At 41.4% G+C, this 25,459-nt stretch overlaps 1 protein-coding gene across 6 annotated transcripts; it reads left to right on the forward strand.

Moving 5' to 3' along the window:
* The first annotated feature begins 3,842 nt into the window (after positions 1 to 3,842).
* STX11 (syntaxin 11) lies at positions 3,843 to 24,307 on the forward strand. Of its 6 annotated transcripts, none has more exons than XM_075924347.2 (4): positions 3,843 to 4,283; positions 4,699 to 4,785; positions 20,841 to 21,708; positions 23,220 to 24,307. In XM_075924347.2, the coding sequence occupies exons 3-4, from the start codon at positions 20,846 to 20,848 to the stop codon at positions 23,251 to 23,253; spliced, it is 897 nt and encodes a 298-aa protein (XP_075780462.2). In that variant the 5' UTR covers positions 3,843 to 4,283; positions 4,699 to 4,785; positions 20,841 to 20,845; the 3' UTR covers positions 23,254 to 24,307. The 6 variants fall into 6 exon arrangements, with proteins under 6 accessions (XP_075780462.2, XP_089633413.1, XP_075780461.2 ...); XM_089777287.1 differs by lacking the exon at positions 4,699 to 4,785 and adding an exon at positions 19,135 to 19,225; XM_075924346.2 differs by lacking the exon at positions 4,699 to 4,785 and having other exon boundaries at positions 3,850 to 4,283.
* The last annotated feature ends 1,152 nt before the right edge of the window (positions 24,308 to 25,459 follow it).

The raw sequence follows: 25,459 nt of genomic DNA on the forward strand, positions 1-25,459 counted from the left end.
CTTGAGCTAAGGTAGTAACTGATGTGCTGCTAACTGGAGAGCCCTTGAGAAAAGGATGGGCCCAGTTCCCCAGCCAACCCTAGAGATGTGGCAAATACCAGGAAAAAGAAAAGTGAACTGCTGGGACAACTTGTTCTGGGAAAGACTTTGTCATGTACCTCCCCAGAAGGGAGAACCACATAGTGACCTGGCTGGAGGGTCAAGTCTTGAACAGGAGGCTGCAGTTTCTGAAAAGAGAGGGGTTCATAGGATGAGCAGAGGATGAGAGAGATCCCACCAGAGAAGAGTGGCCAATAGGATGTAATCCCAGTCTCTACTAGGGATGTAAAATCTTGTACTTTACTTCACATTTAATTGGTTAACCAATTAATGGGAGCCACTCCAGCCCAGATGGGCTGAAACAGACTATTCCCACCATGCTAGGCTTCCAACTCCCAGCCCATGTGGGCTGGGAGGTAACGGCCCTGTGGGGCTGCCCTGAGGTAATGGTTACCCATTTACAATCCTAGTCTCTACTCCTCAGTCTTCTCATTCCAGTCCCATTTGTCTTGCCCAGCCAGTCCTAATCTCAATCTGAGCCTCCCCAACACTAGCTCTCAGTCCTAGTCTCGCTCCCTGTGCACCACACTCAAGATGTTAGTCTCCCCCTACCTGGCTCTTTGTCATACTCTCTTTGCCCAGTCAGTCCTAGTTCTCCTCCTGCACCCCAGTTCCTTGTCAGGTCTGCCTCACCTCCCCCACATTGGTTCTAAGTCTCAGTCTTTTCCCTTTATGGTCTTTGTCAGATCTCTGTCCTCCCTTACCAACTGTCTCCCTTGTCACTACTCTAGCTCATAGTCCCAAGCTTCTCCTCAATTCCAGTCCCAGTTTCACCCATGGCAGTGGATATCAAAGCCCAGGGGAGGCTAAGCCTCCCGTAAACCAGGCCATGGTCCCATCCATGCTGTGCCCCAAGGCCTCACCCAGGCTCTCCTTAAATTGGGAGAGCCTCAGCTCAGACTGGTAGCCAGGAGGTGTGGCAGCTTAGGCTGGTGTAGATGGAACATCCCAAAGGGGATGTTCACCTTCCACCCATGGTCGCACTGGACTCATTCTCCCAATCTTCTCCTTTCCCTTTGCTCAGACTAGCTTTTGTCCTTTCTACATTCAAATCAGATAGGTCCCTCCTCCACAATGCCTGGGTTCAAGTAGCGGGGTTACTGAACACACAGGAAAGACATTGTCTGGACCCATCCCATTTGGAGCAATCATAGTGAAAATCCAGTTTTGCCCCTGAAGCCCTGGCTTTGAGCACTCTTTGTGGGGATGGCACATGTGTAGCCTAGTGCCATGTAAGAATTGTGAGGGGATGGCACATGTGCAGTATGGTATGCAATAAGCATGGTGAGAGACTTGAGCAAGCTCAGTGAGGATGGGCTCTTTATAAATTTTAGCTGTTCAACTCTAGGAAGTCTATACTGAGCAGGTGTGCACTGAGAATTTTTAAAGATTTATAACTTGGCTAAATTCAGGGGGATTTTTACGGGGCTGGCATGTATAATATGAAGGCCAGTTCACTCAAAAATGGCTGAACAGATTTGACTGGAATTTTCTGAAAAAAAAAAAGTTAAACCTGAGAAAATTTCTTCAGTAAAGACCCAATTTAAGGCACAGTAAGTTAATACAACTTCTCTGACTGGGTAAATTACACAAATAGACACACAGCTGAATTTGGCCTCAACTTTTTGGAGCACTGTCCATGCAACACTTTTCATCTTGATTTGACAAATGGTTACGAATCACAGGGGTGATTCCCAGCAGGGGTGGCCCGTGAGGCTAGGCAAAGTAGGCAGTTGCCTAGGGTGCCATTGGCCCGGGTGCCTGATGATGATGTCACGGGGCACCGACGCACCCAGTGATTATGTCACGGCCATTGATGGCCGTGCAGGCAGAGGTGCCAATCGCGCCTTCTGCCTGGAGTGCCAGCTGCAGCAGCCGGCCTCAGGATGCTCCTAGTTCCCAGCAGTTTTTTTCTGCCATCTTGCTGTGTTTGTGTATTGGTCCTACCATGTTTGTACTAGTGAATTCTGGGAAAATCTGGACAATTCTGCCACAATGCTTCAGGCCCTGTTCAATAAGGTATACAAGCACATGTTCTGTGTCAGGTATCCGAGATGTCCCATTTAAGCTAATGAGACTATTCACATTTAAATTCTTTTCTGAATCAGGACCTCAGAAAGGGAAAAAGCAACTGGAGAACATGCACAGTGATTGATTAGTATCAGCAACATGTGGGGCAACATACTGTGGGCTTTGTACTTCACAAAGAGCAGTAAAGCAGGACTAACCAAACTGGTTATACGAACTTAGTTAAGGTGTCTGGTCCACATTGCAAAAAAGATGAACTTGTTACAGCATGATGTATGTCAGCTTGCGCCTCTGGCACAGCAAAAGAGGATTAGTTCAACACAGTTACTATACTTACCACAGTCACAATAGAGTTTTAAACTTATGTGTGTTCAAACAGAAGCCACGTGTACAGCCAGCCACACCAGCAACTCATTACAAGTTATAACATGAAGAGGGCCCAAAAACTGTAGTCTGATTGTCTGCCACTTTTTTGGCAACTGGTGATTGTTGATATTCACTGGGGCAGTTTCTATTCCTTCCCCAATTTCTCAGTCTATCACTTACCACCCTTCTCCTGTATCATTCTGCACTGTACCTCCTACTTCGGATTAGAGATGTGAACGAGTAGTCAACTAGCTGATTAACTAATAAACCTACTCTTATTAGTTAATCTAGTTGACTACTCACATTCCCCCCCCCCCACTGCCTCTGTATCAGAGGCAACAAGGGGGGGGAGCAGGAGCTGGTGCTGGGGGGGAGCCAACTTAAAAGCTGATTCTCTTGAGCACTGGCTCTGCAGTGCCACCCGCCCCTCCTTCGCAGCAGCAGCCCCTGCCCACAGGAAGTCTGAGCTCATCACAGGCAGACACTCTCTCCATGAGCAGCTTGGACCCCCGTGAACAAGGACTGATGCCAGAGCAGCCTCCACTGCCCCACTGCTCCCGCAGCAGCCTCTGTCCATGGGAGTTCAGACCCTCCGCATACAGGGGCTGCGGCCACCCCACACTGCTACCTCTGTATCAGAGGCAGCATCGCAGGGCAGCAGGTAGATGGTCTGCAAGGGGAGCTGATTTTCAAACAGGCTCCCCTCACAGACCAGCTCCTGCCTGGCACCCCACGCTGCTGCTTCTGATATATAGGAAGTAGCGTGGGGTGGCAGGAGGCTTCCTGGGAGTGGAGGTGGAAAGCACCGACTGCGGCCCTGCCCCTGGGGACTATAGACTAGTCAATTAACTGCTAAGAATTCCCGTGGTTAGTTGACTATTCTATTACCCACTATCTAACATCCCTAGATCAGATAGCCTCCACCCAGTCAGGTTCCCAGGAATTCTGGTTCCTCTTCACTGTCTGTAACTTTACTCTTCTCCCTCTCACTGCTTCCTGCCTCCTGACACTCACCTGCTACTTCTCTGCTCTGAGGCTCCTCTCCCCTTTCCGTCCCTCACCCATACCTCTGCTCTGTACCCCCCTTAGTCAGCTCCCCAGCCTGCTCTAGCCTCATTAGCACAAAGGAGGGTTAGAAGAGCCAAGCCAGTCGAGTCAGGGTTTGTTGGCCCCCTGCGCAGCTGGCAAAAGGCCTCTGCAGCCGCAAGAGGGGAGCAAGGAAGGAGCCGTCACTAGGCAATGGCAGGCCCAGCTGCTGGCTACAACCAGAACCACCCACATTTCCTAGCAGCTGGGGAAAGCCCCCCCCGCCTGTTCTCGGAAGTGACCCACCGCCAGCCACTGCCTGAAACAAGCCTGCGGGGGAGAGTAGGAGGGGGATGTACCAGTCGCTCCCCAAGTCATCCACGGCTCTGCAGCACACCCTGGGAGAGCCCCGGCCCCCACTCCACCTGCTGAGCGCCGGGCTTCCCCACTGCGCCGAGGCGGCCGCTTGGAGCCCCCCTCCCCCCTAGTTCCCAGCCCGGGCCCTGGAAACCCCCTTAGCCGCCTCCCCAGTGCCCCGCAGCGCTGCATCCCGCGCGCCCGGTCACCGCCGCAGCCTCCGCCCGCGGCCAATGGGCCAGGACGGGGGAGGAGCCGGGGCGGGGCGGGGCGCGCAAGGGCCCCGGGGAACGACCTGCGCCCCAACCCGGCTTGTCAGGTTCCTCGGAGGCAGCGGCGCGTTGAGCCGAAGGACGTGAGCGGAGCGAGCGGCGGGGACTCAGCTCCTCGCCCATCTTCCTGGAGCGGTGAGTTCAGCCCGCCCGGACCGCGAGCCTGCCTGGCCAGCGTCCCCTTGGGGGTGGCGGGGTGCGCTGCTCTTAGCGCCAAGCCCCCGCTGTCGGCCGCTCCCGGGAGCCCCGAGTCTTGCTGCTGTCTCTCAGCCTGCTGCGGAGAGCTCGCTCTTCTCTCGGCTGCGTGGGGTGGGTGTGAGCTGAGCCTCTCGCTTCGGGGGAAGTTGCAGCCTCTGAACTTTGCCAGATCGGACTAAGGCGATGCGCTAGCTGCCGAGCCGGGTGGAGGGGTGGCAGTGGACTAAAGGAAGGGGACGTGGGGTGCCTTTGTGGGGGCAGAGTTTCCCTTTTGTAATAAATAACAAGTGGTTGTTTTAATTGGGAACATCATCAGCCAGTAAGACACTAGACAAGTTCAGGTTTCCTTCAGATTGTGGCACGTTTGGAAACCACACCTCCACGGAAACATTGAAGCTGACTCCTCTCCATCTATCTCTGGGAAGTGATCGAGCCACAGGTAAAGTGCCACTGACCTTTCCAACAGAAGCAAAGGCGAGAACAATGCTGTTGTATAGTAGTGACTCGCTAGCGTTGGAACTTGGAAGGCTGGGTGTGCTTCCACATAGCCCTGTTGTCTGTTTCTCAATAAAGCAACAAGTGTAGAAGGTGCTCGGTGAGTTTATATCTGGCTGAAAGCCATTTAGAATCTTTTTTTTAATGTATTCAGCTGTAATTTCTTAATCTTGTCACTAAGAAGAACAAAATCAGGATCTCCCTGTCTATGTAACCTAACAAATGATAACTTAATTAGCAGTTCTGGCCTCCTATTCTATTCCAAAACCAGGCAATATGTATAATAGGCGTTATATCCAGAATATGTCATTTTATTCTCCTTAACCACCCCAGAATGATCCATGGTTCATAAGTGACTGAACTAGTTAGCTTTCTCTGGTACTTCTTACTAATTGCTTAGCATGTATATACTACAAATTGTATGATAGTGGGACAGGAAGTGACCAGAAGACTGGCCTGAAAATAGTAAGTTAAGCTTCCTGTTCCTATTCTTGAAGTTTGAGGTGTCCTTTTTTTTAAGTGTTTAGAAACAAACACACACAAAGGAAAATCAGTGGCTTTAAACATAATTGCACAATGTGAGAACTTAAACAGTGGCATGGTTTTCTGATAATGTTGCTTAGAACTTTAAAGTTTCAAAGGGCTATGCAATTGTGAAGATAATATTCTGATTATTCAGAGAAGCTGAGGCTGAACTTTTATATACTCTCTTATGGTGCCCCCCATACCCATGAATAATTGTTACTCTGCTTCTACTTAAGGCTTGAGAGGAGTAGCTACTGTTCACAGCTTATTGAGTGACCCTATTGAATAGGGTAGGTTTGTTTATGAACCAAACAATGGATTTAGCCAGCTGGTCTCTGTTTTGTTTTTTCCCTTTAGACTAAAATGGTAAAATAGCAAGTGTTATTAGGGTTAGGTTTCTATTAATAATAGAAGTGTGAGATTACCCAGGAGAAGATGGTGTATGTGCCAAATGTTTCAGTTTATTTTCGGTGGTAATAGTAGCTTCTAATTATTGCAAATTAACTGCAACACAGTAACATAAAATCGCATGCATACCACCCTCTCACGAAGGTTAATCATGTCATTGGGTTAGGTTTACTGCTATACTTTTAATGGTAGCTAATAAGCTGTTAAGTTATTATAGGTCTAGATTTTCCAGCAGTATACAAATATTTTTATGTCTGGAGGGGGAATGTGAGAAGGTGTGGACTTCTATTTGACAGAAATGTAACACTGATTTAGCTCTAGTCAAAGTTACTAGTTTCTTTGCATGATTATGGGACAAAAATAGTGTAGAGTTGGGATAATATTATAGTTTATTACAACTATAGTCAGGCACATACATGTGTTGTACCTGACTCATTGTGGGGAGGTGATGGAGAAAGCAAGATGAATTCTCCATGGATTTATGTTGTTGGAGCAGCATAAATAGGGTTTCCATGCTGCAGGCAGGATTTAAGATTTAAAGCCATTTTTTTTCTTTACCAGGGAAGAGTGGCAATCTGGTAATTTATATGCTTAAATTCACTACAACTTTAAATCAGACATAATTTCAGATATTAAAATAATGCAATCTCTGCTTTCCTCAACTTCAATATTTTTAAACTTTTTTTAATAATGGGTTACCCCAAAAAATGTAAATATTTCCATTAGCAATTGCTGAATTGTTTTCCCTTTCTTAAGTGAAAAGATAACATTTTGCAGGATGATTCCAAACATCTCAACCAGTACCACTAATTCTGGAGTATTTCACTAAATATTTGTATTTGAGAGAGACGTTTGCAACTTGAGACCACATACAAATGTGGGGGAAGCGGCTTTGGTCTCCAATATTTGATTGTCTGAAATCATCTGGGAATCTGATCAGCTCTTCAATTTATGAATTTTTTGTAATAAACTCACACCTGCTTTTTCTTGTTGCTAAATCTCATACATCTAGAACAGGCAGGTGCCCAACATTTTCTTCCTGAGAGATTCCAGAGGGTAGCAACAAACAAAAATTGCCCAAGGGTAGCCTCATATACTCCTACAAATCAGAACCTCATTATCCATAGGATCAATGACTGCTAATAGATCTAATAACAGCACTATGGAATGTTTTAGGATACTGATTTGTGTGGGTTAGAAGTGAATTTGTAAATACAAACAAAAAATAAGGTCAAAGGGTGTTTATATGTTTGATCAGGAAAGATTACTATAAGCACCATATACCAGAATATTCCTAGTTATGCTTTTGCACCATTGTCAACATGGCTATGCAGGAAAAACTTTCTTGGGCAGGTTGATCATATTAGTGTTGCTGATTTTATTCTTTGACTTGTCTTCACACAACTGTGACCACTTGTCATATATAAAACAGATTACAAGCTGCTTCTTTAAAAGTACAAGATGAGGTGGAGCTTAACTTCCTTATGGTGGTAACTTTCAGTTGTAACTCAAATTGCAAGAGAGGGCAGGGGAACTGTGGGTCTTTCACATGGTTGGACTAAAATGAATTAGAGTGCAAGATCAACCCTCTGCTTCAAATTAGTTTACTTTTCAAAAAAAATTTGCTCTAGAAGAGCATATAATGCATTGTAGACTATCAGACACTTCCCCTCTGGTTCATCACCAAAGACATGGAGCCTGCCCCTAGTTATTATTTCACTTTGGTATAGACACTCCACACATTTTGCGCAACAGAAATCTGCTTCAGTGAAAAATAAACAAAGTTTATTTAATAGAAAACGTTTGGATCCAGAGATGAAGTAGTAATGAGAAGCAAATGCATACAAATTATATAGAAAATAAACAAATATGTAATCCCAGGCTTTATTCTACTTTATTCCCTTTTCTAATACAAATAATTATTTCCACTAAATAGTTTTCCAGCATGCCCTCTGTTAGATGGGATCCAGTGATTCCCAGACAGCATCACACTTCAATGCTGGCCTTTGGTTTCTGGATAGCCTTCACTTCAAATACTTTCTCTTTTAACAGGGTTTGCAGTTTTTTCCTCCCTCCCTTCCCTTTTTCTCATAGTGTGGTAATCATGGTTACACATAGCTGGGGTGTTTCCCATACTGGGATTTTATTTTCAAGGGTTCAGATAGTTTTAGTATTCTCCTATTAATTTTAGTGATTCACCGTTGTCTCTTACTGGCTGGATAGTGTCGATTCTGAGAGCTATTTTTGTGTAAGCACCTAGTCTATGAAGTGTCCTCCTGGGGAATTGCCTCATCAGACTGTTGTGAGATGATGTTTTAGTAGTAGCGCTATAGTTTATTTTCTGCACACAATGCATGAATTTTTAATAACTTGTGTGTGTATGTACTGATGACCATCGGGCTCAGGATATTACAAGATTTCATAAATGATTTTACTTTATATTTTTTATGCATAGTAACACTATATACCAGTGTTTCCCAATTTTATTTGGCCACAGAACCCTTTTAAACTCAAACATTTTTTGTGGATCCACTAATAACAGTCTTATTTGTGGTCTACTTTTTCAGCTCCATATACAAGTATTATTGCTATGTATTGTAGATATGTAGGTTAATCTATCATAGTCAATTTATAGTTATGGTTAAATTTTTAATTACAAGAAATTACACGACTGTACTGAAGAAAAAGTGTTTGTAAGAGCACTGCCTGCGCACTCCCATATAAGCAATTGGTTTGACAGCTGAAGCTTTGACTTTGTCCGACACGGTGCTAATATATTCGTATTCAGCCACTCATGTGATCCACGCTTCCTGAGAGCGAGTACAGGGATTCACGGTGGTATATAACAGGCGATAGCACCACTGACTGACTGTGCGTGCAGCACTGAGTAGTGGCATCATGGTCCCCACTCTCTGGCTATGCTGGTATTTCACAGGGACACTTATTGTGGCAAACAGGATACATTTTATAAATGCTTACATATTAATTATTAATATTTTAAATCATAAAATGTTATTGTAATGGAATTTTCTCACAGAACTCTTATTTTCACTTTGCAGAACCCTGGGGTTCCGCGGAACACCATTTGAGAAACACTGCTATATACAAATGGTTGATTCAATTGCTTATTCTCTGGGGTTCAGACCCTCCCTATTTTCTTTTTGGTCACTCAACCCTATCTTCTATACAGGGATGTCGTGGTGATTAGATCATGTTACTGCAATGCTTTGAACATATGCTGTTGCTGCAATGCCTTGAAAATTACAGTATGCTCACTGGTTTGTGTGTGTGTTGAGTATTATTACCTTGTGACTCATAATGATGCCTAAGAAGTATAGTAGTTGCTCAGAAATTCATGAATAGATGCGTCTTACTGCCTGCATTAATGGTATGCATGTATGTAAGAGTTACTGTATAATTTGCATAATTTATTATTTCTGTGATTCCCATCAACTCACTTACCTCCTTTATTCTATTTTTCCTACTTGCTAAAATGGATATCAAGATAAAACTTTGTTTCATGGGCCCTGTAGTGAGGATTAATACAACTTTATCTCAATCAAAGCTCTAGTATAAGACACTCAAAACACAAATATAGCTATAATCCAATTCAGTGTGTGACTTCCAGCACTGTACTCACACCTTCTTTCTCATATTTGTATACCAAGATGATCAAGGGTCTCTTATTACTAATCCAGGTCAGAAGGTTGTCATAGGATGCTGGAAACTGGTCAGTGGTGATCAGGGCCAGACAGAGGCATGGGCGAACTGGGCAGCTGCCCAGGGTGCCAACTGATGGGGGGTGCCTGATGGCAGCTGTAAGGGGCGCACAGCATCCCTTACAGCTGCCATCAGGCGCCACGTGCCCAGCTCCCGCAGCGCCGGGCCACCTGCATCCCCGCAGCGCCAGCCAGCAATGCCCTTTCCCCCACGACCACAGGGCCCTACATGGCCTGGCACGTGCACCAGCGGCAACGGCCAGGCCGGCCTGGGCTGCGCATGCGCCGTGTGCCCCAGGGGTGGGCCCGAGGCTGTGCGCCAGCAGCTGTAGCCGGGCCACGCATGGGCCGTGCACCCCGGAGGCGGGCCTGTGCACCCTAGAGGGGCAGGCCTGCTCCCCATGGGCGGGCCTGCGGATGGGCCATGCACCCGGGGGCGGTGCCACATGCCTGTGCCCAGGGTGCCAGAATGCCTCGGGCTGGCCCTGGTGGTGATATACAAGCAGTACAGAATTCTCGTGCAAAGAGCTTGGAAAATTAATTTATGGTCTCATTATGTCCTGAAGAAATTTGAATCCTAGCTGGGCAGGTACAATAAAACAGGCTTTCTACTCTCACTATCAGGGAATTATGTTGGTGCTACTAGAATACAAACAATAAAAATACTTTAACTTCAAATTCTTGCCCAATGCTGGCATATAAACTCATCCAAAAAGGAAACAAATCAAATATACATGGGTCTCTACACCAGTTCCCAACCTCTGTTTAGCCCAAGTCTTCTGGATAAATGACCCAATAAAACTCATTCATTTCAAAAGATACCTGGTACTAAAAAGGGAGACAGTAATATCTGGATGACAAAAACATAAGTGTTATGTTGGAAATATGAAGATAGGGTCATGGAATAAGCCGTATAGGATACAAATAGAAAGACCTGAGAGGTGTTACTCAGGAGGTGCAATACAACCTTACTCTGTGTGATAGTATTCAAAACTTCAACAAAAATGTGGACTAGTCAGACAGGACACTCAAAGACAATTAACATTCAAGTGGTTAGTGCCTCATTTCATATTGCTAGTGGTACCAACCATTTGAATGTTAATTGTTTTTACTACTGTTTGACTAATACATCTTCTTCGAAGAAGAGAGAGCAAAGACATCCTGAGGATTGAGACTGCATGACAACAAAGCAATCAAAGGTTGAAAGCCTCATTAAAGGCTGACATATTTAGTTGAAACAAAAGACAGAACTATGTAGCACTTTAAAGTCTAACAAGATGGTTTATTAGATGATGAGCTTTCGTGGGCCAGACCCACTTCCTCAGATCAATATGTGGAAGAAAATCGGCATGACCATATATACCAAAGTGATACAATCAAAAAATGAATGCATGTGAAATTGACTTTTAGAACAGAGTGGAGGTGAGGGGGAAAGGTTAGTGTCTGTGAGGTAATGACATAGGGGTGATAATAGGGGAAGCTATCTTTGTAATGGATGAGATAATTAGAGTCTTTGTTTAAACCCATACATAAAGTGTCAAATTTAAGCTTGAATGACAATTCTCTATCACTATTGGACATGTTTAGTGAATTAGCTGTGGCATTAGATTTGGGTAACTCGCTTGTACTGGGATGACATCATGCTCTGAGATGGGACATAGTATTTAAGAACTTTGCTATTTAAATAAATTATGGGAGAAACAAGCTTATCCTGAAAAGCTTAATTAAATGTTAATAAGAAAAGGAAAAGAGATGGGATTCTTGTGTATGTACAAGTCTTTAAAGGAGAACTGGCCTAGTACTTTGACAACTGGACACACACCCACTTAGAGTAACTTGAGGTATGGGCTGGATAAGCAGAGAGAGTGAGAGCTCATCCTATCAGAGAGGAAAGGGAGCAGCAAGTCTTAGCTGTAACTTGAAACAGATAACCTGCAATATTCCATTAATTAATTTTTGATACAGTTTTATGAGATTCTGTAATTTCTAAATGATTCTGTCAAAGATACTTATCTTTACATTTGCAGATAACATAATTAAAGCTCTTTAAAATTATAAATGATTAGATAAAATCCTGCATTTCTTGGTTTTAGACACTGTCAGTATGTTCTACTCTGTTAGGAGCAAGAGACTTTAGAATAGCTTCAGAGACAGTGGCAGACATCAGAGTACCAATTACTAGGGTGCGTGTTTGCCTAGGTATATGTAGCATTGCCCAGAGCTAGATTGGGGGAGGGAGAAAAAAACTGATGTGTGATTTGAGGAATGGGAGTCCATAGTTCCACAAGGTGGTGGTGATGGAGAAATGGCTTCTCTAGACGGTCAGGAAGTCATGTTTTGGGACCTGACAGGCTTGTAATTACTTAAGAAGTTTGGGATACCTTCCCTAAGCAGTCCTTGTTTCCCTGCTTACGTCCCCTTCCTTTTCTTGCTAGTATTAAGTTCTAAAAATATTAAATAAATAATTCAACAGTTAGTGATCTTCTTTTATTCTTATAATTCAGAGGTCATAAATATCAAAACATTTGTTCTAATTTAGGGTCTACTGTGATCTCAAGAACTAATTTCAACAGCAGCTATTTACTATGTATAGTGACTCTTAAAAATGTATGATATGCACCCTAATCAACATTGTGAATCATTTAAAAAGATGGCTGATCACTATTCTCCTATGAAAGCCATCTTGTTAACAAATCCATGTTGTAAAAGACATTGGTTTTCCATGTTAATATTGTATAACACTATTGCACTAACATCCACCAGACAAAATAATGGACTCTATTGTACAACAAGTACTGCTTTCATAACAGAAAGTCTTTAGAACAACAAATCACTAGATCAATATCAACATCTTTTAAAATTAACTTTTCAGTTGTACTTCAGTGTTTCTTTTCCTTACATTATTTGGATTTTATGTATCAGTGAGAAACTTGTCTCCTGACTGCATTCTAATCTACTGCCAGCTTATCTATCTCTCTCTCACCAACAGACGTTGGTCCAATAAAAGATATTACTTCACCCAACTTATCTGTCTAATATTCTGGAACCAACACAGCTCCAACAACAGTGCATGCATACAGAAAGGAATACTTGGACAGTCAAATGATCTGATTCAGTGAAAGGCCCACCAGCACTTAATTTTCACAAACAACGTGGGAAAACTACTGGAATGCACTGAGAGAGGGTTATTAAAAAAAAAAAAAAAAAAATCTGCCTATGGGCAGATTACTTCATAATTGTCCACTTCAGGGTTTTTTGTATCTTACACGTGAGGTATGGGCTATTGCAGACAAGATAATGGAGTAAACAGACCACTAGTCTGATCGAATGGCCATCCTTATGCTTTTTTATATTTCTGTATGCATTAGCTCTTAACTTCTTGGAAGAAGTTGCAGATGAAAAAGGAAAATGTAATATGACTCAAAATGCATCTTGCAAATGTTTGTATTTTATCTACTTGGGTAGCAACTGATACCTTATTGTTTCCATATATCCTATTGTTTTATCCACATTCATTTTATTATTAATAAGATTTTCACCAGTATTTGAGGAACTAAAAGCTATTATCCAATTCTAGAGTACACTGGATTTCCCAGAGGAAAATTTGCATTGAAGATTTTCCTTCTCACGAGTCAAGGGCACTAAACTTAAATAAAGGTAGTTTGTGTTTTTAAGCTACAGTTATCAGTTAACCTTTTGGAGCTATCTACCATCCAAGATCTGGCCTACTTTGGTACACCAGAGTTTAGGTGACTGTCTGTATCAAACAGTAACAACGCTACATAAACTGAAACTAGTCCTTTGTAGTTACAGAGATAGTTTTTTGGTTTTTGTCTTTTTAAATTTGGAGAGTGAAAGCTGCTTGGAGTGGGATAACTAGTGAAGAATCATGATGCATAACGCTGGAGCAATAGTAGAAATGAACACTTGACAGCATTGTGAATAGGCCACCAATGCCACTGAATTCTGTTATTGTAAATATTTTGTTTTCATGGGTATTGTAAATTGCATCAGTTCAGAACCTGCTGATTATCTGATGCAGCTTTTGCTTGTACTTAAAGTTTACTCTGCTCAAGCTGTTCAATAACCAGAGGTTTCAAAGAGCTACACATAGTTGCAATCCTATTGCAACACATACCACATCAAGAATTTGTAACCCTCCTGTGCATCATGGGAAGACGGTTTGTGGTTGTGATTAATAAACAGAAGTTTTATTTTGTCATGGGAAGATAACTATGGGACAAATTCTCTGCTGGAATTGCTTTTAATTAGTTAAACATTAGCCATTCAGGCTGAAATTTCATGTCAAGTGCCTGCTTCTTGTTGAATTCATTGAAAGTTTTAGCCAAAATGGTCCAGTTGTTTCTGAGAGTAGGGTTGCAGGAAATATGTTGGTAAAACAGTGTTTAAGATATTTATACCCACTTTGTTGAGAAGCTCAAGAGCAGAAATTTTGAAATATGACAGCAGGGTTGTGTGTGTGTGTGTGTGTGTGTGTGTGTGTGTGCGCGTGCTAAATCATCTATAAATATACAGTGGTCCTAATATTTTAATGATATTTGAAATTGAGTATGGTCTAGATGACCTGCAGTGACAGATTTGTTTGTTTGCTTGCTTATTTACTTGTTTGCATCACTGGACTCCCATATACAACCATACAGGAGATATTGCTGCTAAAATGACAGTTAATTAGGTTTCATCAATGACACCTTGATTTAAATTAATGTGGTTCATTTTCACCTCTTTCAGGCTATCTTCTCTCTCAGTAAGACAGCATAGCTGTGGGTTTTGTCAGGTTATGATTGCACCCCTAAGAAGTAACAATGGAGATGTCATTTTGACTGACCAGCTCACCTTCAACACTAGTTTCACACCTTAGTATGTAGAACAGACTTAAAGGAACATCTTCATCTTGTGACCACATTTATTTACCTATGTTAATAATATCTAAAAACGATTAGACATATAGGCATGGGACGTAAAAGTCCAGGTTGGGGGTGCTGGAACCCCAGTCATCCCAGCCACATTCCCCTGCTATCTAGAGTCCCAGCTGCTGGCTCAATGTCCTTGCCACCCAGGCTCCTGGTCTCCAGGCCTGCTACTGCTCAGGGGCTCAGATGTTGGCCCCGAGGTCCTACTAGATTGCTGGCACCACACCATTCCCAAGGGTGGAGGAGCACAAGAGCAGACAAGTAAAAGGGACATGCATCTCAGCACCCCCACTCCAAAAACAGTTCATCACCCTGATTAGAAGTGGGAGGAAATAGTCTTGTCACTGTTTGTTGTTTTGTGCATGCAAGTGTGTGTGTTCGTGAAGTTCTTAAAGTTCTCCCAGTTTTGACAATGAAAATTGGTGAGGTCCTTTAGACACTTTTCACTTTTGTGTCTTCCATAGTTAGAGCAACAGTTGTATTTTCAACATAGCTGTGGAATGATCTTTTTAATTCAAATGTAATTGGATTTTGTTTGTTGTTTTTTAAGGTGGAAATGCTTCCTTCTGTCTTAAGTTTTATAATGGCTATTCTTGCCAAATGTAAATCTCTAACCAAACTTAAGCTGTTTTCCTTTTCTGGGCTGCCTATTAAGAGCATAAGTTTGAACATATTTTAGGGTCAGTTGTCATTATTAGAGATAGCTGGGTATAGCTATTTATATTTCTCTAACATGTTTTTATTTTACTTTTTATTAATTTTTAACTTCAGTGGCAATCTGTGGGATTTCTTTTTGTTCGTTTTGATTTGTTGTTAAACAGTCTCTTGTGGTAGCTGTTCCCAAAACACTTTTTAGTATTGTGCTGAAGAAGTGAAAAAGGAAAGTAATTAATTAGCATCAAAATTGTCTTAATTGCCCTGTTCATGTGTTTCATGTCAGCTGAATGAAGTATAGAAAAGAAACAAATTATTGCACATGTGAAGCATAATTTAGAGATTCTAACTTATTCTTTCAATTTAAATAACTGCAGATAATATTAAGAGTAAAGAATTTACTTTCAATTATTTTTATCTTGGATTTTAGACTGCTGTAGTACTCCATGGGTAATTTTCTGAATTCATATTCCTTCTCACCAGTACTTCACAACAGTGCCCAAATCAATTTCATATTATTTTGTATTTTCCATTTTGTTAAGTGTCATGTAAACCTGACCATGAGAACTGAAAGATAAACATCTTTGAAATGCTTAAGAGTAAATCATTCTGCTTCATAAGCAGACCCAGAGCACCTTCTTTTAATGAAGAAAGAGGCAAAAAATATCCTAACAACATGCTATGTCTCCATTCCTAATTTGCCACAAGCTTTTTGTGGAAGACTGAATTCTCTTTCTTGACAGGATCAAAAACTGAGTGTGTGTGTGTATGGGGGGAGGGGAAGGTTATAGGCTTTAGCTCATTTCTGCTACTATAGTATGTATTTTACTTTGCCACAAACAGTTTGATACTGATAGCTATCTGTAGTTTAGAAAAACTTCAAAATTAGGATCAATATTACTTGCTGGATTTCTGTGACAACTGAGAGAAATGGTAATATTCAAATGACAACTCTGAAGAATTTAGCTAGCTCACATTTTCCTGCAGATGTCTTTTATAAAGCTATTAATCCTTAAATATATCCAATAGCCACAGGGATATGCCAGTCAATACAGGGAGTCAAGGCAAACAGGGCACCTGCCTTAGGCCTGCTGACCAGGCTTTTAAGTATCTGGTCAGCAATGCTGGCCGGAGCTGCCAGGGTCTCTTTTTGACCAGACGTTCTGTTTGAAAATCAGACACTTGGCAGTCCTGTCTAGAAGAACAGGCCCATGCACACAGACTCTGTGAAGGGAGTTTGAAGGATTTGGGCCTTCTCCAGATTAGGGATGTTAGTGAGTAGTTGACCACCCAATAAGCATAAGCTTATCAGCTGGTCGACTAGAGCATCTATTATTCGCTTCCCCCCCCCCCCCCGCCCTTGCTGCCTCTGAGAGGCAGCGGGGGTAAGCAAACAAGAGCTGGTGCTGGAGGGAGCCAGCTTAAAAGCCGGTTGCTCCCAGCACCGGCTCTGTGGTGCCGCCTCCCCCTTCCGCTGCCTCTGATGGAGGTAGCGGGGGATGGGGGAGGATTGGGGAGGTTGCTGTAAAGCAGCCTCTGCCTGCAATAAGCCAAGGCTGTTTGCAGCAGCCCGGGCTGGCAGCTCTTACTACATTTAAAATGCAGAGCCGCATTGTGGGTCGCTCCTGGAGCTAGCACGAGCTGGCACTACTCCTAGAGCTATCCCTACTGCAGCGCTGCAGAGTGTTCCGTATTGACTAGTCATGTAGTTGATAATTGTATCAACTACACCAGGGCAACTCAACATGCTGCCCTGATTGTTTGCAGCCTGCGATGCAGTTTGGGTTTATGGGGGGCTCAACACGTGGCCTGCCGGTGGGATCCTTTGAACATGGCCTCCACTGGGAACACGCTTCACAACAGTGAAGTGTCTCCTAGGTGGGATGAGCATTGAAAGATGCAAGTGGACCAGCTGGATGGAACAGATAGGTACAGTGTTTCTAGGAGAGGAGGTGCCAGGAGCACTGGGGTATTGTGGAAAGTGCTGGCTGCTTAGGCTTGTAAGCAGAGCCTGAGAAGTGCTGACTGGCTCACACTGGCCACGTTTGGGTCCGGTGCCGTGGCTTAAGGCTTTATCTTTGTCTTCATGCCCATAAGTTTGTAAGAAACTATTTGCATGTATATGCAACCACTCTTAAGTTGCAGCCCTTGGCATGTGCTGTGAGCATCATTGTGGCCCCGGGGCTTCCAAAGTTGAGTAACCCTGGACTACACAATTAGTCAGATAACCACAATTTAACATCCCTTTACCAGATCCAGGGGATAATAAATCTACAGAAAGGTATACACATACAGACTGTTTGAAGATCTTTTTTCTTTTAAAATACTTTTGTACTAATCTTTGCTGTAAGCATGTATTTGTTCACTTTATTTATCACTGATCACTCTCCTGGAGAGTACAGAGCTGCAGATACGGAACATAGGTTAGGTCTGCTGAGGTGATCATAGTTACCCTGTGGATACTGCAGCCTAAGGCCTGGGGTGAGAGTGGAAGACTGTGAGATTTCCACCCTGAGAGGGGTTAACTAGAGGTTGAAACCTGAAAACCAGGTACACTTGAAAGAGACCAGAAGTACAACTAACCCATAACTGGTCGTTTGGTTTTCTTACTTAAATGTACAATCTGTGTAGATGTTAAAAGAAGCATTCTGAGCCAGAAAGGACCCAAGTCATTCTGAAATGATACGTGTCCTACCATCGCTCGGCTGTTTGTCTGTATCCACTTGAGTATACTTTTTCCCCTCCTCTCAAAACAGTTATCTAAAAAATAACCCATTAATTATTTCCAAACATCAAGGTTAACATTTCATTTTTGCAGCAACTTTATTTTTCCTCCACCCTCTTCATGCACCTTCGTTACTTTGTTTCCCTTTACAAAGCCAATACTCTGCAAAAACAAGAGTAGGAAAATGGAAAGCATTCTGCTTCTCAAGACTTGTCTTCCCGGGTCATCTTTTGTCTAACCTAAAGTGTGAATTTAAACTGATTATAGTTATACAGGTATAATTCTCTACATGGGCATTTTGGTGTAAAGAATGTCATTTTATGTATTTTAGTTTTTTTTTTTTTTTTTTTTTTTTTGGTTGAGTTTATTGTTTAGAAGGGAATAAAGCTAAACCAAAAAAGCCACTATTACACTAAGGTAAGAGTGTTTACCCTGGGGCTATTTTACTATATTTTTATTTATATCACTGGTAAACTTTCCCAAGGAGACAAGCCCTAAGGCCCCAGTGCTGCAAACACTTGCATGTGTCCAATGTCTTAAATGGGGTTATTCATGTTCATAAAATTAAGCGTATGCATGAGCATTTGCAGAATTGTGGCTTAAAAACACTTTAAAATTCCTAGCAAGATTCCTGTTAAGCCTGTTCTACAAAACTTGAAGGTATGTGTGTCAAAGAGGGCAATTACTCTGAGGGGACTGCAATTAGGATTTTGTTTTTGTTCCTTAACTTTTAAAAACGGTGCAAAAAAGATGATTAATTGGCTCTTTTGGCTTTGTCTATACTGAAAACTTTAAAGTGAAGCTATAGCTGCATTTTAGCACAGCAGTGTGGCAAGAGCAGGAGCACTAGGAGAGAGCTGTCCCAGCACTGTAAGTAAACCACCTCTATGAGGTGAAGAGCTGGTACTCCCAGTGCTTTAGCATGGGTTACTCTGGTGCTTTACAGTGTTGTAACTTGCTTCCTTCTTGGGTGGGAGGGTGTGGTGTTTTTTTTTCACATTCCTGAGCCAGAAAGTTACTGCACAGTAAAACACACATGTAGACTTACTCTTTCACTCCTCAGACTTAGCCTTTGACTCCTGTCTTTGCTGGTTCCACACCTATACCCTATGGCCATGTCTCCACTAAGTTTTTTTTAACCTTGAAGTAATTGAAGTGCCAATTAATCCATGGTAATTAACACCTTTTGTAAAGACTTGTATAGCCACTTCTTGGACAAATGAAAATGTAAGAGTAAAATTCAGTTTGGTGTCAAAACATTTGAACACCAGACAGAGCTTTCTTATTGTATTATGTAAATATAGGTCAGTAACCTTTTTCTTTGAATTTAGATGGCCCTGCTATGCTATTCTAGCTTCTAAACTGGAGTACCAAAGAAACCTTGCCGCAGGGCTTGAATACATTTGATCTCTTGTATTTGATGTGAGTAGTTTCTGCCTCATGAAGCAAGAACTTGGGGGGAAAACACACATTGTTTCAATAATTGAAGAGATTGCCACTAGGATAATCTGATTTTTAGATTTTGTTTAGCTCTATAAAATATAAAGGGTAGGTTCTGCATCCACTCCACATTTAATACTCGCTGAATTTAACAGAAGTTCAGAGCTCTGAATGACACCAGAATTGGGCTTTAACAGAGAGAACAAACTAGAAAAAAGTATTTCCATGTTAGGAAAGCTGAAGTATACTCTTAAATCTGTTGCATAAATTGCAAGGTTTCGTCCCCTTGGAGGCTAGTCTGATTTACCCCAAGAAGAGAGTCACACTTTCAGGCTGGGTCCAACTCAAGTTTATTGGTTGCAACCAAGGTACGGCTAAGGAACTCAATGTTCAAAGCAGAGCCGACCCCCAACATCTAATAGGCAGGGGTTTTTATAGGGTTCACATCCTTCCTGGTTTAGGTGCCTTAACATGATAGGTTACTTCATCTTTGACATTTAGCATTCCTATAGGTCAGGTTAATTTTCCAAATGAGGTTAAATACAGTGCCTACTTGCTGACTTTGCAGTTACAGCTGTGTTACATTCATTCACTTTTGCTGAACAATGGGCGAGCCATACCTCCCTTTTTCCTTTCCTGCTTGAGCCGGTCACAAGTTTAAAGGATGTGGAATCTATCCATATCTCTACTTAACAGAAGACTGGTTTCACTTCCCCTCGTCTCCTTATTATAAGTTATTACCTGTGACAGGCCTTGACCTTTATCATGTCTTACTCCTATACAAATAGCAAATATATCTAAGCATTAGCAATGTATGTATATTGTACATGCCCCTCATAGGGGAATCAATGGCTCCGGGGGATTTGACTTCCTTTTTACACATCAAATCCCAGGCATAGTAGCATTTTGTGTTTGTTTGGCACCTGGCACAATGCAGCCTTGATCTTAATTAGGGTTTTTACTGTACTAGAAACATGTTAGGTGCCCTGCTCCTTTCTGAAAATCCCAGCCTAAATCTTTCCAAATCAATCTTTACCAGTCCTTTCCCCACTACGCTTTTTGTGAATGTGTTTGTACTCTGCAGACATGTTATGGGTTTCACTGAGGCACAAACTGCAAAGGCAAAATTCTAAGGCTTCTGGTCATTGGGATTAGGGATACAGTAAAGGGTCAGGGTCTAGAAGTCATCTAGATACAGAAAAATCTTGAATTTTCAATTAGATTACTGCTGTTACACATGTGGCAGCAATAACTACAGGCTTTTTATTAAACCTTAATTATTTGCTTGCAAGAATTATGGCAAAGTTTTTTTTTGTTTTGTTTTTGAATATTGACAGGTTTTGGGATGTACAGTTTTAAATAATGCATGATTTTAAAAAGGGGAAAAAATAATGAGCCTTGTAACTACCACAAGGGCACTCAAACACCAGTATATAGTACTTCTAATCCAGTGTCCTGTGCAAAGTGATGCTGAAGAACTGGTATTTTATGGTGTGTTTCATGTGTAAAGTATCCTTGCATAAAACTTGAAAAAAATATTTTATTTAGAACATTTTTGTTTTGTTTTCTCTTCTCCCCAACCCCTCTTCGTCCATAGGTAGGATGAAAGACCGGCTATGGGACCTGTATGAATTAGCCAAGCTTTATAACCAACAGTTTCCTAACAATGAGGATGATGAGAATTTACCTGATGAAACACTCCTGTTTGAGACGGATGATGCTCTTGCAAGCCTTTACAAAGTTATCCAGAGTATCAGAACAGACAACCTCCACCTGAAAGATGATGTCAGGCGGCTAGGTAAACAAAATAGCCGCTTTCTTACCTCCATGCGCCGCCTCAGTAGCATCAAACGAGATACTAACAGCATTGCCAAAGACATCAAAGCTCGTGGAGAAGGCATCCATAGGAAACTCCAAACAATGAAAGACTTTAGTGAAGATGCAGAAACAAAACATGGCACAATGTCTGTCATAACCCGTGTATCAAAGAATCACTATGTTGACCTCATGCATGCCTTTCAGGAAGCCATGTTTGAGTACAATGAGGCAGAGATGAACCAGCGGGAGAACTGCAAGATTCGGATCCAGAGACAGCTGGAAATCATGGGCAAAGATGTTTCAGGAAACCAGATTGAGGACATGATCGAGCAAGGCAAATGGGATGTTTTCTCTGAGAATCTCCTATCTGATGTTAGAGGGGCTCGTGCAGCCTTGAATGAAATAGAGACACGGCACAAAGAGTTGATGAAGTTGGAGTCTCGGATCAGGGAAGTTCATGAGCTCTTTCTGCAGGTGGCACTGCTGGTGGAGCAACAGGCTGACACCTTTGACATTATTCAGCTGAATGTGGAAAAAGTTGAGAACTATGTAGGAGAGGCTAAATGTCAGGTGAGGAAAGCTTTGGAATATAGGAGGAAGCACCCTTGTCGAACACTCCTCTGCTGTTGCTTCTCATGCTTCAAAAGGTGATTCTCCTACTCAGTCTCTTACAGACCAACTCAAATGTGCTTTTAAGACATGCTACTCTTTGGACCGGGTTGCTTTTCATCTTGGTGGTTGGGCTGGTTCCCCCTTGCCTTAGGCTGAGATGCCTTAAGCATATTTATGTGCTAATAAAAGCCAAATATTACTGGCAAATTTTATCTTTTTTCAAGTGAAGCCTAATCCTGCTTGGCTGTAATCAAGCTAGAGTGTTAGCCTAAAAAATGATACACGCTCCAATCTGGCACAACCTAATCTAAAAGAATGAATGACAGGCTCATAGCTTAATTGATAAGTGTAGGTGTACTGTACTATGAGATGGGTTTTTTTTCTGTATTCCAAAGTGAGACTGCATAGGGTGCAGCTCTGTTGCTGTAGTGATGTAATTCTGTGGTGCTTTGTAAGTGTAAATTTGGAGCCCACATGATGCAATCCTTAACCAATTCATTGCTACATGTGTTTGAAGAAACAGTCTGTTAAACTATTAGTAGAAAACATTAAAATTGGTTTCTTAAACTTTTTTACATAAGGAGCTTGATTCTGATCTCTCTCTGGTTTTACATCAGTGGAACCCCAGTAAAATGAATTACGTGATCAGATTCAGTCCCAAGACGTAGTCCTTCATAAACCGCCCTTCCCCTCTCCATCCCTTTCATCATTGTGAAACACCAGAATTTTGACCAGGTCACAGAAAACACTGAAAAACTAAGACTCAATTGACTCTTTTTAGTTTATTCACTAAATATTCTGTTTAATGTTGTTATACTTTAAGATTGTAATATAGTATGCTGGAAGACTGAAAATGGTCATGGCAAATTTTTCGAAGAATTTTATGTACAGGGCTAAAAATAATGCAACTATCTCCTCTCAAATGTGACTTACAACATCTATCAATGGACACTTGTCTGGAGTGCAAATGGAACATTTGTGAGATTCACATACACAGGTTTGGAGTTGTAACAGATTTACCTTGTGAATAGATGCTTATTTTATAAGAAAATGTATTGATATATTGTGATTGTTATTAATACATTCATGTTATTTAACAAATACAATGTTCACTCTGGTTCATATATGAAGACTTAATGGGCTGTCTTTTGCCTCTGGGGGGTGCATCTACATTGCAGAGCTCAAATTGTGTATCGTATTTTGAAATAAGCAACACAACACCAAATTTGGAAATAAAGTACTATTCCGAAATGTCCCTTAATCCTCATGCAGCGAGCTTTAGAGACATCAGAATAATGAGCCCATAATATTTTGATATAGCGGGCTTGATCTTAAGCTATGGAATAGCTATTTCAGAAGACCAGAGATATCCTAAAATAACTCTGCAATGTAGACATAGTCTGGGAGAACTGCATATTGAGGAGTGAATAGACTCTTTATTCAATACTCCTGTAAGAGCCAAAATTTTGGAGTCAAAATGATACTGTCTTTATTGGTCTTGAAAAGTTTTCCTCCCCCTAAATCCTTCTCTGATTGACCACCTTAGGTTTGGACAAAAACAGGAGGAGACAGACATTTAAGACCAAATGTTGCAGATTGCAGTTCCCATTGATTTCACTTGATTGAGAACTGAAGAATTTAGCCCTTACTTTTGAAGGCCTTTGTTTTCTGCGTTAGTCCTACTGAGGAACAGATGGCCATACCAAAAGTACGCACAATATTCGAACTACAGTATTTCTAAGCAGCTTTCTGCTACATTGTGATTTATTGTTACTTTGAATTGATACAACTTTTTTTCCAGATGTTACAGTGAATTCAAATATCTTTTGTTATATTTTCTTTATTTCCTTTTAATAATATTATATTTTAACATTTCACACTTGTATTTTGGTGTCTACCTGCCCAAATGTACCCAACTATCCTTCTGCACCTTTCACAATTATAAGTTTCTCTCTGTCTTCTGGCCAATAAATGTATATTGTAACAAATTATCTTGAATTACTTGCAAAACAGTAAGGCCTTGCAAAAAGAAATTATCTGCTTTAAACTTTCTTTGCCTGTCAAGAAAATGCTTCTTACTGGATAGGCTTACATGAAAGACTGTGAACAAGAACACTTTTTTTCTTAAGCTGAAAATCACTTCACTTGAAACTAAATATTACGCACTTGTGCCTGTATTCACATATGCTCATTGACTAGAATTATATAGGGCACACGAGAACTTCAAACAAGATTGTGTTTATGGTATACAGTGAAGTCTTGAAGTCATCAGTGTTAATTTGCTTGGGGAAATTCAAACAATTCACATGTGAACTGTAAGGGGGAAAAGAATAAGGGTGTCAAATGCGTTGGCACTTGTTCCTAATATTTAAAGGCCATTGACATGTTGAATAGCACCTTACTCTCCCTTTAGTTAGTTTAGTAGTTCCAGTCAAGTCAGGAAGACAGTTTCTGAAGAAAGGTATTTAGCATGAGGATATCAGAATCTTGACCTAAATCAGGCCACAAGAAAGTTTAATCTATTGTAATTTTGCCATTCCCCTTTTGATAACATTATGTAAATGTTCTAATATTTCTTTTTTGTACATTTGTATACCTATAAATGCAATAAAGTGTTTCAACATAATGGTAAAATGCAGAGTCACACCTTTAATTAGCAGATCCAAATAGGTTCTTGCATGTTAATATTCTGTGGAACTTGGCTTAAAAGTGGCAGTAGTAAGCTGTCTAATCCTCTTTCACCAACTCCCACAAGTATCTGGCAAGGAACATTAACATTAATGTTTCAATATAACTTACACTTTGGGTTTTTTTCACCAATTCTTAGACATTTCTCTGCAAGAAGGGGTACAAATTAATTCTGAAACCTTCCTTAATATCATATATTCATAACATCACATTCCTAATATTCTAACATTGCATCCGTACTGGCACACAGGGACTAAGATAAGCAAGAATAAGAAATCTATTTTGAAGCAACAAAAATAGTTATGCTGTGGAATTAGTTAAGGCTGGCAACATGCATCCAACCAAGTGATGATTGGCAGTCCCTGACTATACAGTTTTTCCATCTTGGACTATGCTGTTACCATACATAGTATCTTGTAAAAAAAGACTTCTAAAGTTTATGTCCAATCAACTTTGTGAAGTTGCTTTTTAAACTTGGCTTCTCCAGCAACAAACAATAATTAAAGAATCTCTTATTGAGTACTGTAGTCAGCTCTGGGAGAGCGAAATAGTATCTATTCTGGCTTGTGCAGCATCAGTAAAACTCTTACCTCATTTCTAATTGGAGGGCCAAGTTCAGCCATTAACACACACACACATGTTACAGAAGGCAATGGAATTGCACAGGTGTAATTGAATTTGAACCAAAAAGGATTTAGGTACAAAAGCCATACAAAGAGCTTGACCTTCAATCTTGGAATTGGGTGATGTTGAAGAAGAGAACATATTTTAGCTCCCAGATGGGTGGAAAACTAGAGCTCGAAGTTAAATACCAGTGTGGAATCCCTCAAAGCTAAATTCAGTTCCATTTTTGTTGTGGAACCATATGTTAATAATGAGCTACTTTTTCAGGAATTAAAAGCATTCTGTTTCTTGTAAGTATCTATTGCTTAATGCTGTGCTTTTTTACTTTGCTAGTCGGTGAACTTGCCTTGTCACTATTACATAGTGTTTTGGAAAGGCTGGCTTTCACTGTAATTACAGAGAATGTCATGTCCCCACAGGATAAGTGGGGAAAGAAGATAAAAGGGGCTCAATGGCATGTCAGTGCATTTATAA

This window comes from Pelodiscus sinensis, chromosome 3, assembly GCF_052426305.1.
Source record: "Pelodiscus sinensis isolate ZL-2025 chromosome 3, ASM5242630v1, whole genome shotgun sequence".
NCBI classification, from domain to species: domain Eukaryota; kingdom Metazoa; phylum Chordata; order Testudines; family Trionychidae; genus Pelodiscus; species Pelodiscus sinensis.

Excerpts from the sequence above, each read along its gene's own strand:
- STX11 (XM_075924347.2), top strand. The coding sequence starts at position 20,846 with ATGAAAGACCGGCTATGGGACCTGTATGAATTAGCCAAGCTTTATAAC. Across the intron at positions 21,709-23,219 it reads TGCTTCTCATGCTTCAAAAG|GTTTGGACAAAAACAGGAGG; the intron begins GTGATTCTCCTA and ends TGACCACCTTAG.